Source organism: Calypte anna, chromosome 1 (genome assembly GCF_003957555.1).
Source record: "Calypte anna isolate BGI_N300 chromosome 1, bCalAnn1_v1.p, whole genome shotgun sequence".
In the NCBI taxonomy this organism is placed as follows: domain Eukaryota; kingdom Metazoa; phylum Chordata; class Aves; order Apodiformes; family Trochilidae; genus Calypte; species Calypte anna.
In genome coordinates, this window is record NC_044244.1 from 49,722,962 (window position 1) to 49,738,623 (window position 15,662).

The 15,662-nt window shown below is 39.2% G+C and overlaps 1 protein-coding gene across 4 annotated transcripts in view; it reads right to left on the reverse strand.

Annotated features, from left to right (window-relative positions):
* Window positions 1-15,662, reverse strand: part of PLBD1 (phospholipase B domain containing 1) — a 42,497-nt gene that overhangs the window by 17,160 nt on the left and 9,675 nt on the right. For 3 of the 4 annotated variants that reach the window (XM_030457864.1, XM_030457875.1, XM_030457872.1), the window contains exons 2-4: window positions 14,990-15,209; window positions 8,215-8,298; window positions 6,194-6,332 (exon numbers count right to left, since the gene is read on the reverse strand). In XM_030457864.1, the coding sequence (XP_030313724.1) occupies window positions 6,194-6,332; window positions 8,215-8,298; window positions 14,990-15,209 (443 nt within the window). Of the gene's footprint in view, window positions 1-6,193; window positions 6,333-8,214; window positions 8,299-13,655; window positions 13,734-14,751; window positions 14,787-14,989; window positions 15,210-15,662 lie in introns of those variants that run through there. The other variant, XM_030457884.1, reaches the window with a different exon arrangement.

Genomic DNA, 15,662 nt, shown 5'->3' on the forward strand with positions numbered 1-15,662 from the left:
AAAAAACACTCCTGGGAGTTTGGGGATTTTTATTAAGGCTGCAATTTAAGACATTCTTGAGGTTGAGAAGGAAACAAATGAGGGAAGCAAGATATGTTAACAATGCTAATCAAGTATGGAACTAGCTGGCGAAAGGAAGCCAAGTCAAAAGGCACCCCACTACCTGCTTTCAAAAACCCCTTATGGTTGGAGGAAGCCAGGGTTAACAGCTCATTGAGCAACATGCTCTTCAGAACTCTTTTTTTAATTTGCCTCTTCAAAAATGACTGAACAGTAGTCTAACCTCAACCTTCAAAGACCATTTTCTAAATCTCTCCTGTTCTTGTTTGAACCATACCTTTAGTTAAGGCAAGGCTTAAGAAAAAGAAGTCAGAACACACATCACTGTAAGACTATAAATAGTAATGTTAGTAATGGTTACATAACCATATAGCAATAAAATCCATGGCTTGCCATATAAATCACTATTATTAAGCCATAAAGCTGACCTCTCTATAAATCCCAATAAAAGGGAGACAAGGACTTGGAAAAAATAAAATGCACCAAATCTATTTACTTTTTTATTCAGAAGGCTGAATTTTGTGGTATCCATCTGCTGCTCTGGAAGAGGGAATAACCAAGAGGAGAACCAAAAACGATGGAAGTTCTTGTCCATATATCCCAGAGGAAGGAATTACACCATCCCACAATGCTTCCCAAGACAAGTGACAGATACAAGAATGGGCCACAACTAAAATCATGCATTGCAGAAGGCTATAACAGCAGCTATAGCTTGAGGAAGAAATCCAAAGCAAACTTTGCTGTATCTTATATTGCTTTAGCTCACTAAGGACCCAAACAGGAAGCAGCAAAGGGCACACCTGTTAAATGTCGAGATGTACCCTCGGATAGTTTAAAGCAGCTCAGTGGTATTAATTATTTACCAACAAGTTCCAACAACTGTTCTGTCGCTGGAATTCATATAGAGAGACTTGGCACTGTTTCAGCACAGTTTTCCCCCATCCAGGTGCACTTAAAGGTCTGCAAGCCCATCACAAAATGAGAAGCAGCAGTTTTCCAATGTCCAGTTTACAGAAGCATTACTGGACAGAACCACCAGGAGGGCACCAAACAGGATTGCTGATAAGAATGCTCAGCTAGCCCTGATACATTTTAATTGTAGTTGCCATCCATCCAATACTACTCCATACTCTCCTCCACAAAACCTGCCTTCATTCAAACATCTATAGGTAGCCACACTGATACTGTTGCACCATCACATGGATTTGACTGTATACTTCTCAGAAGTTTCACATTTTTGTGCTATCTTCCAGTTACTTCAAGTGAAAAATTTATATTTAATTTTAATTAACTAATTACTAGGGAGTCCATTCAAGTTAGACCAAAGGTATCAAGCAAGGAAACTATCAGAACTATATGCACAAAAAGGTGGCCAGAGAGCAGCAAGAAAGACCCACTCAAATAACAAAGCAAAGTTACATAAATTCCTAGCACTCCACTGGGTGAGATTAGGCTGCCAGCTCCCAAAGACGGATGGAATATCAGACAAGTAAATGTGGAATTAGGTTGTTAAGTACCCACTAGGGTTCTGCTTTCATTCCCCTTCTGCGGGGCAAGTAATTTGTTCCAGTTTATTTCCAAGAACTCATTGCTCTTCTTGGATAAACCTAGTTTTGTGTTTAAGGTTGTCTGATGCTCAGTGACACCTCACAAGCACAGATATTCTCCAGAGTCTCAGTAAAACAATGCATTCAAACAGAGTGTCTGCAATGCAGGCCAAATCTGAGAATTTCAAGAGCAGCCTGAGGCATCTTCCACAAGGTTGAGAGCCCCAGTTTGGGAATTATTACAACCAATCTCCAGAATATATGGAGAAGTCCTCTCCATGTAGAGTTAATCATGGTCCACTGATAAGAATTAGACCAAAAAGTATGCATCATAGGAAGAGAATAATATAGGACACATTGAAATATTTTTGAATCATCTCCCATTTCACACAGCAATGCCAAGAAAACTCCCTGCATACATGGTTTATATCATGAAAAAGACTAAATGATTAAGCAAAACTGACGAGAGGAAAAAGTCCATTTGCTAGAATGTGTGGCTTCTGCTCTAGGGTAGAATCCTGAATAGCATGAGTTATATTAGCTGCAAGGAAAAATGAACTTAGGATAGCAGATACAAAAGAATCAAGCTTAAAGACTTTTCTTCATGGGACATTAAAACAGACAAGTTATTCTGAAACAGTTTTTCTTTCCAGCAACCTCCCCCTGCATGAGCATTCTCAATACAAAATGAGGAAGTACACATAGAGAACTGTCCTAGAATTATGGTACTACTTAAAACTCTGTCACCTCCTTATTCAAGAGTAATTTCCCTGTGTAGACAAGCCCAAGATTAATCACAGCGTTGGTAGAGCATTAGGCAGATGAAAAGGCTTAATGTTCTTTGAGTGCCCCTCCTTCAGAAATTGTCTCTACAAAGGGGTTGGGTTTGTTTACTGGATATAAAATGTTGCTAAACCAGATGGAATATTGTCACACTCTAACATGAAAATGCATCCAGATTTTTACATCATTCTTAATGATACCTGTAAATAAATATCAAGCTTAACATACAGAAGTTTACAATATACGTTGCCTTCATGCAGGTCTTTATGGAAGAACCCATCTAAAATATCCCTGCAGGAAACCAAACTTCATGCAATTAAAAAAAATTTTAAATTTCAAGCATTTTAATGTATAGATTATTTAATTTATAGATTAATTGATATGTTTCTAAATTTATAGAAACAAAACACTTGTTTCTACATATACAAATTAAACATATGTACTAGCACTACTACCAAAAAGTTCTGATTCTGAAACAATTTTCTTTCTGTAGTAAGGCCCACTTATTTGTGGCAGACACAATGGCTCTACTATACTCAAGTGAAGTAGAACTGAAATTTAGGGCACACAAAGGAAAACAGAACATGAGTGGATCTGCATGCACACAATCCAGCTCTCCTAAAGCACTGTGTAAATGGGGCACAGTTTCAGGCTGCCATGCATCACACAGGACAACGAAAGTCAGATATTTTCATTTGTTTTCCTCAAGAGAGTGCATGTCAGCTAGCCCACCAAATATAAAATTTCAATCACTTGCAAGTTTGAAAGGGTATACATAGTGCTGACAATAAACACCTCACATGTGACTCATGTAAAATCAGCTACTGATACAGTTTGCTTCCATTTTTCTGAAAATGGAACAATTTTGTTCAACTTTGCCCAGTGTTGAAATCCACAGACTTAGCAAACAGTCTCTCTTCTTCATCTTTTGACCTACCCTTGTTAACCAACAAACTTCTCAGTGTTCAGAAGAGCATTCTGTCTATGTACAAGCATCCATCCTGGGGGGGAATGCAACAACTTTTAAATCTACCCCATCATCTCTTTCTTTTCCTTATGCCTCTGATTCTCTGGGAGTTAGAGGAAAAAGGAAGACTTATCAGCATTTCTTCTGAAGTGTTTAGCCTTCTGCACATGAAAAATAATCATGGAATGATCAGTTGCTTTTAAAGTCATGCAGTTTTTCCTATTCACAGTTATAACATGAGACAACAAAATACAGCCTGTTGTGTGTGAGGCTTTGGTTCAGTTTGGGATTTTTTTGCTTTGGTGGGTTGGTTGTTGGTTTCGTTTTTTTTTTTTTTTTGGGGGGGGGGGGAGGATTGAAATAAATAAACAAATAAATAAATACGCACAACACGCAATCCCAACACAAGATATTCCCAATATTTCTCATTTCATTGCAAACCACTCATCACTTTAGATGAAAATATAAACTTGTTTCCAAGTACAATAATCCTAACACAATACACATATTGAAAGGATTCTTTTTTTTTACTTAAACAAAAGTAGTATCTACCAAGGGAAAGAAGGAAGAGAAGACCCTCAAAACACTATGGAAAACAACCAATTGGAATGAGATTTGCTCCTAAAAACATGCAGAATTTGTTGTGGGGGCTTACAGTAACAAATTTATTTAATTTTTTTTTTTCAGGTGAGAAATGAGTAATGGAAATAGAAGATACTTGTTAATGCAGTTGTTGTCCAAAGAAAGACCAAAACAACATTGGATGAATAGTATAATTGAAAGCATAATACTTAGAAATAAGAAAAATATCACCTATTAAGTGTATCTATTTGCCAAACATTCTACCTACTAACAATATAAATGATTAAATAGAAGAACCTTTTTATCATACTTGTATGTACTTTGAAGGCAAAGTTAAAAACATCCTTTTTGGAGGGCCGTGTTCTTTAATCACAAGAAATACAGAAGGTATTGTTGGTCTCCTGTTTTGGTTTTGTTTTGTTAGTTTAGTTTGGTTTTTGAAGTGCCAGCAGCTCACAGAAGCTGGGCTGAATCTCAGACAAGTGGATATGTCAAAGCTAGAATACTGCATCTGTGCCTGGTTTTATTGCCCATGAAAACTCAGACCAACAATCTGGAAGATCTTTATTTCCTGAAGTGAATCCTAGCAGCAGTGAATATGTACACAAAAACCACCACTGTAGCTGACTCTCCCAAAAGTATTTGAAAACATGGCATAGAAACCCAAACATCTAGGTGCAAGAGCAGCCATCCAAACTCAAGGAGACTGGTGCTACCCTACCAGCTCTGGCAAACAGAGGAAGCTGTAGCCCCAACACAACTGAGAAATATACACCTAGGGAAGAGTTTTGCTTTGGATAAAAAGATATGGATCTCAACATAGGTGATAATGCCCAAAGGTAAATTTGTGAACAGAAGGATAAATAAAACCCACCAACCACCCCAGACACATTTGGAAAAATTAAAAAAATGTTATGTACTGCATGTAATTCAAGAACAGAGGACACAAGCATTTCAGACATATCTGAACGTTCACTAAATGCACCATTCCTATATAGGCATGCTGATCAGATCTCTGAAAGAAGGATGAAAATTAGTCACTTCAGAAGTCAGTGTTTTTTAGTATCAAATATGCAGTTAAATAATTATCACTGAATAAACACTGCAGCTGGACATACCTTGTAACAAAGAAATAACTAACAAGCTAGTATTTTGCATTCCCCTCATCAATCTAAAGGATTCTGAAGCAGTCAAAAGAGAAAAAAAAAAAAAAAAAAAGAAAAAAAGAAAAAAAAAGGCTCTTCAGATACAGGTGCTGTGAAAGGGAATCAATCAGCGAGTGCCCACCAGGCACTTCATGCCTACATGATACCTAGGCAAACCAGGATGGAGCTTTCCATCAATATGAAGAGTCTTCTCTTAGTTTCTCTTAGTTTGAACTGATTCCCTGTTTATGAAAGCCCTAGAGCAAGTTCCACACGAGAGATGCACATTTTACTAAGACCCAGATGTTTATTATTTAGCACTCTCAACTTCTCTGAATTCTTTATATGGTTAAACCAAGACAAAAGAGGTCAACTACAATTACTCAAGCCTTCCCTCTCCCTAAGTAACCTATTAGATATTAGACTTAAAGAAAGCCTTGTAATTATGATAGTTCTACTGGAGTTAAAGGAGCTCTGCTGTTGCACAAAAGCTAATGACCCAGAATACAATTCTAATTGGATTTTAAAAAGTAGAAAAAAAAAGCAAGAACACACACAAAAAAGCACAGCCTACCCCAGATGGCTTGCCACAGCACTGACCATATATTTTGTAATGGGAGACTTAGAAGACATTTAGTAGTATTTAACATACTCCAAAATAGAGAGGCTTTCAGGATTTGAAATCCGATACTGGGAAATAAGAACAAAAGCTTTAATACATTCCCTATATGCTGATTCATGCTATTGCAGCTACTCTTTATACCTAGAGGGTCATTTGCTCAATAACAATTGTAAAGTGATGACAGCAAGCACTTTTGAAGTGTCTGTCCTTCCATCATTCACACATGGATAAAAAAAGCCACCCCCAAAGTATTCAGCACATCAGCACCCAGGGTTCCAAGTCCAGTGCAAAGGATCTGTGATGGCATGACCCATATGCTCATTCACATTATTTGCATTACAAAATGCATTATCTGCCCCAAAATTTTTGTGGAATAGCATGCAGAATGGGCACTTGCCACTAATTTTTTAAGTACCAGATTCCTTCTCCCATCTTTTCCTCTGACATCCCATCCCAAGCTACTGAAGAAGAGATGCAGTAATCTTACTGTTTGCTTGTGTAGTTTAGCCCACTCAAGGGCTCCCATGTACAGACCATCCAACTGTGCAATAATATAGCCAGCATGCCTCCAAAAGGGGTCATCCTTATTATTTCTGATTTGTCGTCTTGTCCATTGATCTTGTTTCCTGCAGAGGGACAAACAGGTTGGGGTTTTCTTGTTCATGTTTCAGACTATAACTGATAATGCAGGAAAGGGACAATTGTATTTTGACTCAGATGATCTAACCTTCCTAGTGTTTTGAGGCAAATCATGCTTTATGCATACATAAAGGTTTCATCCTCTGGGTGTAAATGTTCAGATCCATGCAAAATACCCTATAGTAGTGAGCCTCTACCAGACTTCAGTAACAAAGAAAGAGCTGGACTCCATCTCTGTAGGGGACTCTGCTACACCAAATCTAGCATCACCTTATAGTCAATAAAGGGAAACATGCATCTGATAGGTCAAATGAACCATTCTCTTTTAAATGCCTATTTAAGGACAAAAGAGACTGACCATTGAAGAGCCTATTTCCCTCACATAGGCACAAGTGCAATGAAGGTTTTCTGCTGAAACACTGACAAAGAAACACTACTACCCTCTTCTGAGGAAAAGGTGGGAGGCCAAACAGAGCCATCCCACATGCCAAATCCAAGCAAGAGGTTATTAGCTACCAACCCAAGCTTAGAGCATGAGGCAACACAAGGTAAACTGACCCTAGAGGAAGAGCAGCCAACATTACAAGGATTTTCCCCCTTAGCTGTACAAAAAGGCTCACAGAAGTACCACAGGTCTTAGACTAGACCACACTCTGGCCTCTTCTATCCTCTTTTATCCATCCATTCAGCATTATGGACAGCAGTTTAAAAAAAAAGAAGAAAAAAAAAAAAAAGAACCCGGGTGGGAAAGAAAGTCTTCCAGCAGTATATGGGTGATTTAGCTTTCTTGATGTAACATGATGAAAGAGTATGTCAGAGGAAACAAGGGTATGGTCAGGACAATGCACTTATGACAATGCAGCAGCCCATATTGTAAACCTACTACAAAGGTAGAACAGCAGTGTAGGAGCCCAGAATATAGGCAATAACAAGATTATAACAATGCCACCTAGCATTGCCTCCCTCATCCAACAGTGCATCTTGGGGGATACAGCTGCTGTGCTGTCATTCTGGAAAAGAACTCATACACATTGATATGGCAGCTAACCACTTTTTTCTCACATGGACAACAGCAAAAATAAAGCAAGAGAGCACCAAGATATTTCTCTCTCTTCTTTTTGGATAAGCTAAAACCAACCTTATAGATGTGCATAAATAACAGAATAAGTACAGTATCTAACTTCTTGCAGAAAGCACAAGACAACGGAAAGATGGAAAAAATAGTTCCCAGAAATGACAAAAGTTTCACATAAGTTTTTGTAATAGAAGAAAACATAAGTCTAAGGACATTTAAATAACTGGTAATCACAGCTGAATTTCCCAGTACCTGGCCTGGTTCTTCTCCGACTTGCAGTTTCCCACCAGGGTAGCTGTATTATTTGAGTAGAATTACTTTTGATTTATACAGCTGAAGAGAAAAAGGAATCAGGACTTTTGTGATTAGAACAGAATTTACGTCAGCACAGAATAAACAAAATGCTAGCCTAACAGAAGAAGGAAAAGATACACAAAGCTAAAAATATTAAGGTGCTAGAAACCATATTGTTCAATGTGGCATTCAAGATACCAACTTCTTAAAAAAGGATTTTGACTAGATTGACCTTCAGAATTCATTGGCATTATCCAAACCCCTTTGTAGCACTGCTTTTAAACATTTCTTTGAAAGAATCATAATTAGCAAAGCTTATATGCTCCTCTAAATGTATATATTTAGAATGTCTGTCATACTAATGGTATTCAATCAGAGGGAAAGGAAGCATATTTTTGATTTAGCCCAATAAGGAAGAGAATTAAAAAACCCCTTCAAAATACTATCATCCTCCAACCCCAAATCTTGAGTAATTTCTTTTCTCATAACTAAATACGTACGCCATAAAATTCTGAACTCCACTTCGAACTGTGGGATTCTTAATTAACTGCGGATACATATTTGCAGCATGGTCATACATGTGCCTGAAAGAACAAGAGTAGCAGAAGTTATTTTTTTGTGTCTTCCCACCCTTTTGATCAATGCTTTTGATAGACAAACAACACAGTCTGCAAAGTAATCGCTTTGAAATCACAGAAATTACTTCAATGTGTGACAAACAGCAAAGGTGACATAAATGGTTTGTTGAAATGTAACTTAAAATAAGTGACCTTGCTAATACCTGCTCAAACTGATATACAATGGAGAGATAAAGAAGAATGAGACTGAACTACTTCATAGCAAAACACTGATTTAAAGCACAAGAGAAATACTTTACTGGAGAACTATTCTATTCAGAACCTAGAAGACCACAGAGGTGAGGAGAATATAATTTGCTGGCTAAGTTGTGAGAGAATTCCAGCCTAATAAAAGCAGCAGGTTTTACTTACTATTAGCCATATTTTTTCCTAATTCAGCGAAGTCTCTCTTTTAACATATATAGAAGTTCATCCTACATGCTCCCACAGAGACAATCACTCATGCCAGCTCTAAACAGATTCAGCTTTATCAAGATCAAAATTACTGTAATGTTTTTTTGGCATTGAATTTGATTAGCTGGTTCATCCCCATTAAGTAACAGGAATAAAATTTGTAAGGGGTTTTTTGGTTGGTTGGGGATTTTTTTGTTTGTTTTGTTAAAGTCTTGAAATCTAAAAGATAAAATCAACTGCCAAAAATTGCTCAGGAGCCCAAAAGTTAAAATAATCTTCCAGATTATGTAAAATGTAATCATCTGATTCAAGCCAAAACAGAACTTCAATGCGTCTTAATTTGGGTCAAACACCACTATTTTTTTCCACCTTAGAATAAAATTTCAATAAAAACAAACAAACAAATACACACACACAAACAAACAAAGCCAAACAAACAAAACAAAACAAACAAAAACAAAACAGAGGAGAGGGGAGGAATATTTAGAATTCTACATGGAAATGAGCAGAAAACAATTTTGCCAAGGTCTGGAGTTGATAGAACAACAGTAGCCACAGTAAAATTAGCTCCTGCCAAGGGCTGAGAGAAAACAAACAGAACTGAGGAACAGCTACCAGCCTCAAGGAAAGCACACACCATCAAGACAGAATTCCCTGCACTAAAACTCGTAAGGGCAACTTCCTTTAGGAGGGATGCAGGCAGGATCTCTTCCCAGTTTTCCTCAGGGCATAGTTAGAGAATACAGACGGAACTGACTGAATGGATGGCTGGTGAATAGAAAATCATCCACTGATCTTCTCCCCTCTCATTCTGTCCCTTACCCCATTCCCAGCTGTTTCAGTACTCAATTACATAACCTTGCTGCTTCTCATCTCACCTCTGGTACCATTCTAACTACCAAATCTAATTGTCTGCTTACATTCAAGCAAAACACAAACCCAGTCAAAGACAGTCAGAATTATTCTTCTGGCAGTTTGTAGCTTGAATAAGGTTGCCACACAGGCAGATAAGCAGCGTAACTGGTACATGAGGGCAGCTGTCTCTTGCATTAGGAGATGAGCTGATGAATGAAAGGGCATGATCAGTTCCAGGGCAGGTATTAGTTGGAGAAACTGAAGCTGTGGAGGGAGGTGGTGATGCAAAAAAAGGAGAGCATTCAGCAGCTTCACACCATAATATCTCTCATGAAACTGCAGCTAGAGAGTCAGATTTTAGTGTTAGCGTTTCCCGTCTCCCATGTAACACAAGAACAGCTGCCAGATCTATAACCTGTTTCTTGAAGAGGAAAAGAACATTGCAGGTAGATCAATATTCTCCAGTCCTTCAGTCACTGAGAACTTGGCAAATAAAAATCCCAAGTAATTTTAGGAAGGAAATGACAGTGTAACATATTCCACCCTGCAAGTCAGAGTTCTCATGGCACTACAGAAGAGGGACAAATAACATGAGACAGTCGATCTGGCAGATGGTCCTCTGGAGATGAAGACCAGATGAGGAGGATAAAAGCAGTCAGGATATTACTCTAAACACTGCCTAGGCCAGTACAGATGGTCAGGCTTCCAGACTCAACCATCAGCTCTACTCTTTTTATTTTGCACTCAAAGGTTATACAACACAAAGTAGATTTTACACTAGAAGTACCTTTAGGCTGTGATGACTGAATTTATTTTTCTTTTTTTTTAAACCAGAGGTTGTTGAGAATTTCGCCCCCAGTTGCTGGTTTATTTTTCTTTAACAAAGCTTCTGTGTGCATGGATTGCATGTTTTGTAAGGGTATTATCCTCTGAAGTAAATTGGATCATTATACTAAGGTAAGGTTTTGCAGCTGTATCTAAGGCCAAATACAAGGCCATTAAAAGCTGGGACAAGAATTCAAAGTCTAAAAGCAGCAAAGCAGAGCCCTGCTTCTCCAAATTAGAGAGGAAGATGACAGGACTCAGGTCAGCTGAGGTTGTATCAGAAAAGAGTGCAATTAATGCTATAAATACTGCTCTTAGGCACCTGGCATGCCCCAATTGGAACTGATTAAAAGTATGTGCTTAATGTCATGGATTTGGATGTGCTCTGCCATTGCCCAAGTAACGCCTCATTAACACTTCTCTGTTTGTAATGGGAGAAGATAATTCATACCCAAGAAAACCATCTTTGGCTGGATGATAGGACCAGGCCTGACAGAGACACAAGAGGCTAGGGATAAAACCAAATTACTAGATCTCCAGACACTAGAATTAGATGTATCCAACCCCTAACTATGTGTTTTCAAAATACACAGCTACGACCTGAATCAGATGCCAACACTAGAAATAAGACACATGCCCTAGGAAAGGCTTGTGTTTCTACCCTCACCAGGAAGTGGGTCTGACTAGCTTAGCTATTCCTATTTCTACCACAGACTTATACAGCTAGAGCTGAGAGTAATTCTTCCCCAGAAATACAACAGTCCCAGCATGTTTCATGTTTTATTATTTTACTTTTTAAATCTGATGTCTTTCATTCTGCTTATGTTCCTACTAAGGACCAAGCATACATTTTTAAGTGACCCTCTGTCACTCTTTTGCTTACCCATCTGTGTCTAGAAATCCTCCTTTATGCCCCAAGTGTAATGCAAGAACTGAGCTGCCTGAGAATTCCTGAAGGTCTCCAAGTTGCAGACACTGTCAAGCTGGAGCTGCTGCTCATCAGACAGTTTCTGTAGGAACCTGGACTTCAGCCTGGGATCAGGCATGCAGCATATCCCTCCTATTAATGCATCCCAGAGCTCTTCCTGGTACGACTTCAGGGTTTCTGCAAAGAGCCACCCTGGGTCATTTTTGCTTCATGGAGTCATTACCACAAATGGACATAAGACAGCAGGAGGCCTTGGAGTTGTTCAGGCTACAGGTAACAATGTGCTAGAAGGCACTTCAATTACCAGGCATGCCTGATGTTTTTGCATTGGAGGGATGTTCCTGACCTACCCATGGGGGTGCTTGTACAGGCTATTTTGACTTCAACAGAGTGACACAAGTCTTCACTCTGGTAGCTAAGTTGTAGTGGGAGGAGCCATTCTTGCTCCTGAAGCTTGACGAGCTGCTGGTCTCTTCCAGGACTCCAGCCACCACACAGCACTTCCAGGGTAGAAGTGTAGCAGGAAGAGCCTTTCCTGCTCCAGAGCCTCAACGAGCTGCTGGCCTCTCCATGCCTCACACCAGAGCAAGCTGAGGTGCCTTCTGTGGGTGTGTGTCCCACCTTTATTGGCCCCCTGGTCTTGCTCATGCCCAATAGGGGCCTGTCCTAATCAGGCACAGGTGGACTCACACCCACTCTTTGGCAACTCAAGGCACCTGGCTGACAATGTTTCTCTACACTAAGTGGTTGTTCATGCATATAAAGCCTTAAGCCACAGTTAAAGACATTGTTCCTTGTAGTTACCAAGTCCTAAGGTTGATCTGTGTGCAGCTACTGCGAGCACCGATGTGGACAAAAGCAAAATGGGGATTTTTTTAGAGACACCTTCTCACAAGAGAAATCATGACAGTGCCAGAGAGCTTCCCTGAAGACAGGCTGAATGGGTCAGGCTGTCTGATGGGAATAGAGATACAGACTGGGAAAGACTGTTTCCCGTATTTTACTTCAGAGGACTTGTGTAACTGACCCAAAGAATATCTGCCTGCCTATTAATTAGGATTCTGTGGATCTCTAGGCAAGATAAAGATATCTTAACATCTGCAAACTTAGTAAGTTCTCATGACTCCCGTGGTTCACAAAATTGCAAACACGCTGTTTAAGAGGATTCATTAGCTTGCAGCTTGATGAATAATAATAATAAAAAACAAACACACAAAAACAACAAAAAACCCAACAAAACAAGGTCATGCAGCTAAAAGCTGAAGTAGGAAGTTCTCTGTATTCTCAAGGGTCAAGGGAGTACATCACTAATTCACCTCTGCTCCTGCTGGATCATTTTAAGTAGGTATTTTTTGCTTCACGAGAAGCTCTCTTTATCTAAAACAGCTTTACAAGACTACACACAAAAACCTTGTACCTATAAGCCCCAGTGAAAAGCATGCAGTCAGGATTTCTCAGTTGATTTCCTAAAAAAGTTTCCTGAGAAAAGAAAGGTTTTGGCTACTTCTGTCTTTGCATCTTACCCCACTCTCACACTTAAGCACCTTTAAAGTGGCTGAATTTCCCGCTTACCTGAAAAGCCAAAGTTTTGAGCCTCATTATTCCATATTGAAACAAACCCTCAACTTCTCTTCCACAGACTTTAAGATTCCTGTTCATTACTCTTCCTGCTATATTCACTTCTCCAGAAATGGTCACTACTACTACTGTGTTGGAGCTGGCAATCCTACTATACAAGTGGTGTTAGGAGCCAACCTCAGTGAGCACCTGAGCTGGAGAAGGCAAAAGCCTTGAGAGAACTTGTAAGTACCTTCACTTCTGTGAATATTCCATTAACACCCATGGGAAAAAGAAGGTTGAAAAACTTCCTCCCCTAAACCTAAACATAGACTAAGACATCAGATAAAATCCCTGAAGACACTGTTTCACATTCAAACTATGCTTGAAGGAACAGGCATATACTTAGGTCTGTTTAAAAGGCAGCTTGGAAGACCTAAGTCTTCTAAATCTGCTGTGGAGGCAGAAGTGAAACAGGGTGTGGACTGCTGCTAGTAGAACATCACTTGCCATCTGATTTGGCTTATCATGGATTTGATTCTCGACATAGTATGTCAAAGCTTAAGCTTAACCACTTAGATATGACTAGACCTAGGTAAAGCCTTAATGAAAATCTGTTAAGCAATACAAAGTTTTAACAATAGCATCCCCCAGATTCATATATAGCTTATATAAACTAACTGAATAGTGCCTAACTAACTTCTCATGACAAATAATCTACCATACATCCAGAAGTCTAACTTACTTAGGCTTCTTTCCTGTCCAGAGCACAGGCTGTGCACTCAGAACACTGGGATTCCTTTGTTCTTTCCCTCAGAAGGTTCTGTTAATGACAAATATTACTTCAGTGGATTTCCTTCTTGCCATCCAGAGATATAGCTGCCTCTCCAGTGAGGTCTATTAGAGATTCACACTAGCTTATCACATGATTAGGGAACAATCTACAAAACTTAACTAATCTTAAAATGTCTTACTAGTTAAATTAATATAATCTTTTCCAGCAGCCATATCTGACATTTGTTCAACAGACAACTTTCACCTTCTGGCCTGTTCATGCAGTCTGTGGGCATTTGTTTCAGTGGTCTGGAAGTAAGACCAGCGAAGTCAAATTGATGTCACCACAGCCAATGCAAGCACCTCCCAGGAATGCATCAGAATTTGGGAATTTTTCTTTTTCTGTTACTAAGTTGTCATGTTCTTAACAATATCACCAGTTATATCCTACCAGTTATAATGTCACAGTGCCATTCTGCCTTCTACTGAAGGAAAGAATAGGGTTTGGGGTTATTTTTCTGTTTGGTTGTTGCTTGGGATTTTAGATTATTTTGGTTTGTTTTTCTTTTTTTAGGAAAAAACTGCTCTGGACTGATACCAAATACAAATTCTGTCAGTTTTCATAGACCTGCACCGTGGGAGAGCTATAATCCCCCATCTTATTTCCAAAGGGCTTTCAGTATGCCAACACATCAGACACACACCAATTTGCCTTCAGGCCTATATCATAATTTTTAAAAAATTTGTCCAAGGGAGACTAAATTCCTCACACTTTGAAGTTACATTATCTTCTCCCCAACAGTGTATGGACAGTGTTCACTGAGATAGGTCCTTATGGAATCCCTACAGCCCTTGCTAGCAAGACTTCTCTCTGCTCTGCTCTGCTCTCTATTGTCTCATCTGTTGTTGCTCAGTCACTTAACTATAGGCTGGGGAAATAACTACTCTTTCTGCTGCCCCTTTTGTAATTATTTGCAACATAGGTCTTAAACACTTCCTTACGCATACACTATTTTGTGATTACTTTATTTAATGAGTAATAGAGATGAAGTCCTCAACTATCTCACCAAGGTGTCAGGAGAGCCTGCAGGATGAGAAGGAAGGGGGCACATCACGATCCCATAATGAGAAAGGTACACTTCATACCTGCTACTGATTAAAATAACAGCACACAACTGCAAAAATATAAGGTTAGCTTAAATGGATGGGAATTAAGATCAAGGAAAAACAACCAAGCAAAAAAACTCACAATTGCAGAAAGCCACTGGAAGCATCACGAGCTGAGTTGCTTCCCAAGGTACTTACGGAGCTGTGAGATAGCCTTCCAAGAAGCCAGCTGCATACATGATATCTTCATTGCTTAAGGTCTGACTGCCATAGCCTGCTCTGATCTCCAGAACTCCCCAACCTGTTGTCTGTACAGTGTTGTTGTAGAAACCATAAGCATCTCCACTCCTGTCCAGCGTATTCCTGACCTGAAGTGTTTTTTGAACTTTATTCCAGTACACGGTTGCATAGCGGATTTCTATGGTGGAGAAGAAAGGGGGCAGGGGAAACAAAAATGAGTAAATATTTCCTATACAATGCTGAGATGTCAAAACAACATTTTGGCACTTTTTAAAAGCTCATTTGATAGCTTTCCGTCAGCTTCAGTTCTTCTGGGGAGAGCAACACTAATTTTAACATGCTGAAGAGTGGCATGAGAACTAGCTGGAATTTTACCAAGACAAAAGCTTACAGCTAAGTATTCTCATATTACTCTTCTGGAAATTATCTACAACTCCTTCAGTGTAGAGCTCCAACAAAGCCAACTATTAGCATAAAATTCAGAAAAGTACTTCCTTACCTGGCCCAGGAGAAAATCTATACAAATCTTATTGAAAGTAACTTTAGAAGACAGCGTGCCTTAGCAACAGCAAAGGACTGTAAGATATTGTTGGCTTGGGTTTCCCCCTAAAGATTCAAAATGCTCCAAAAG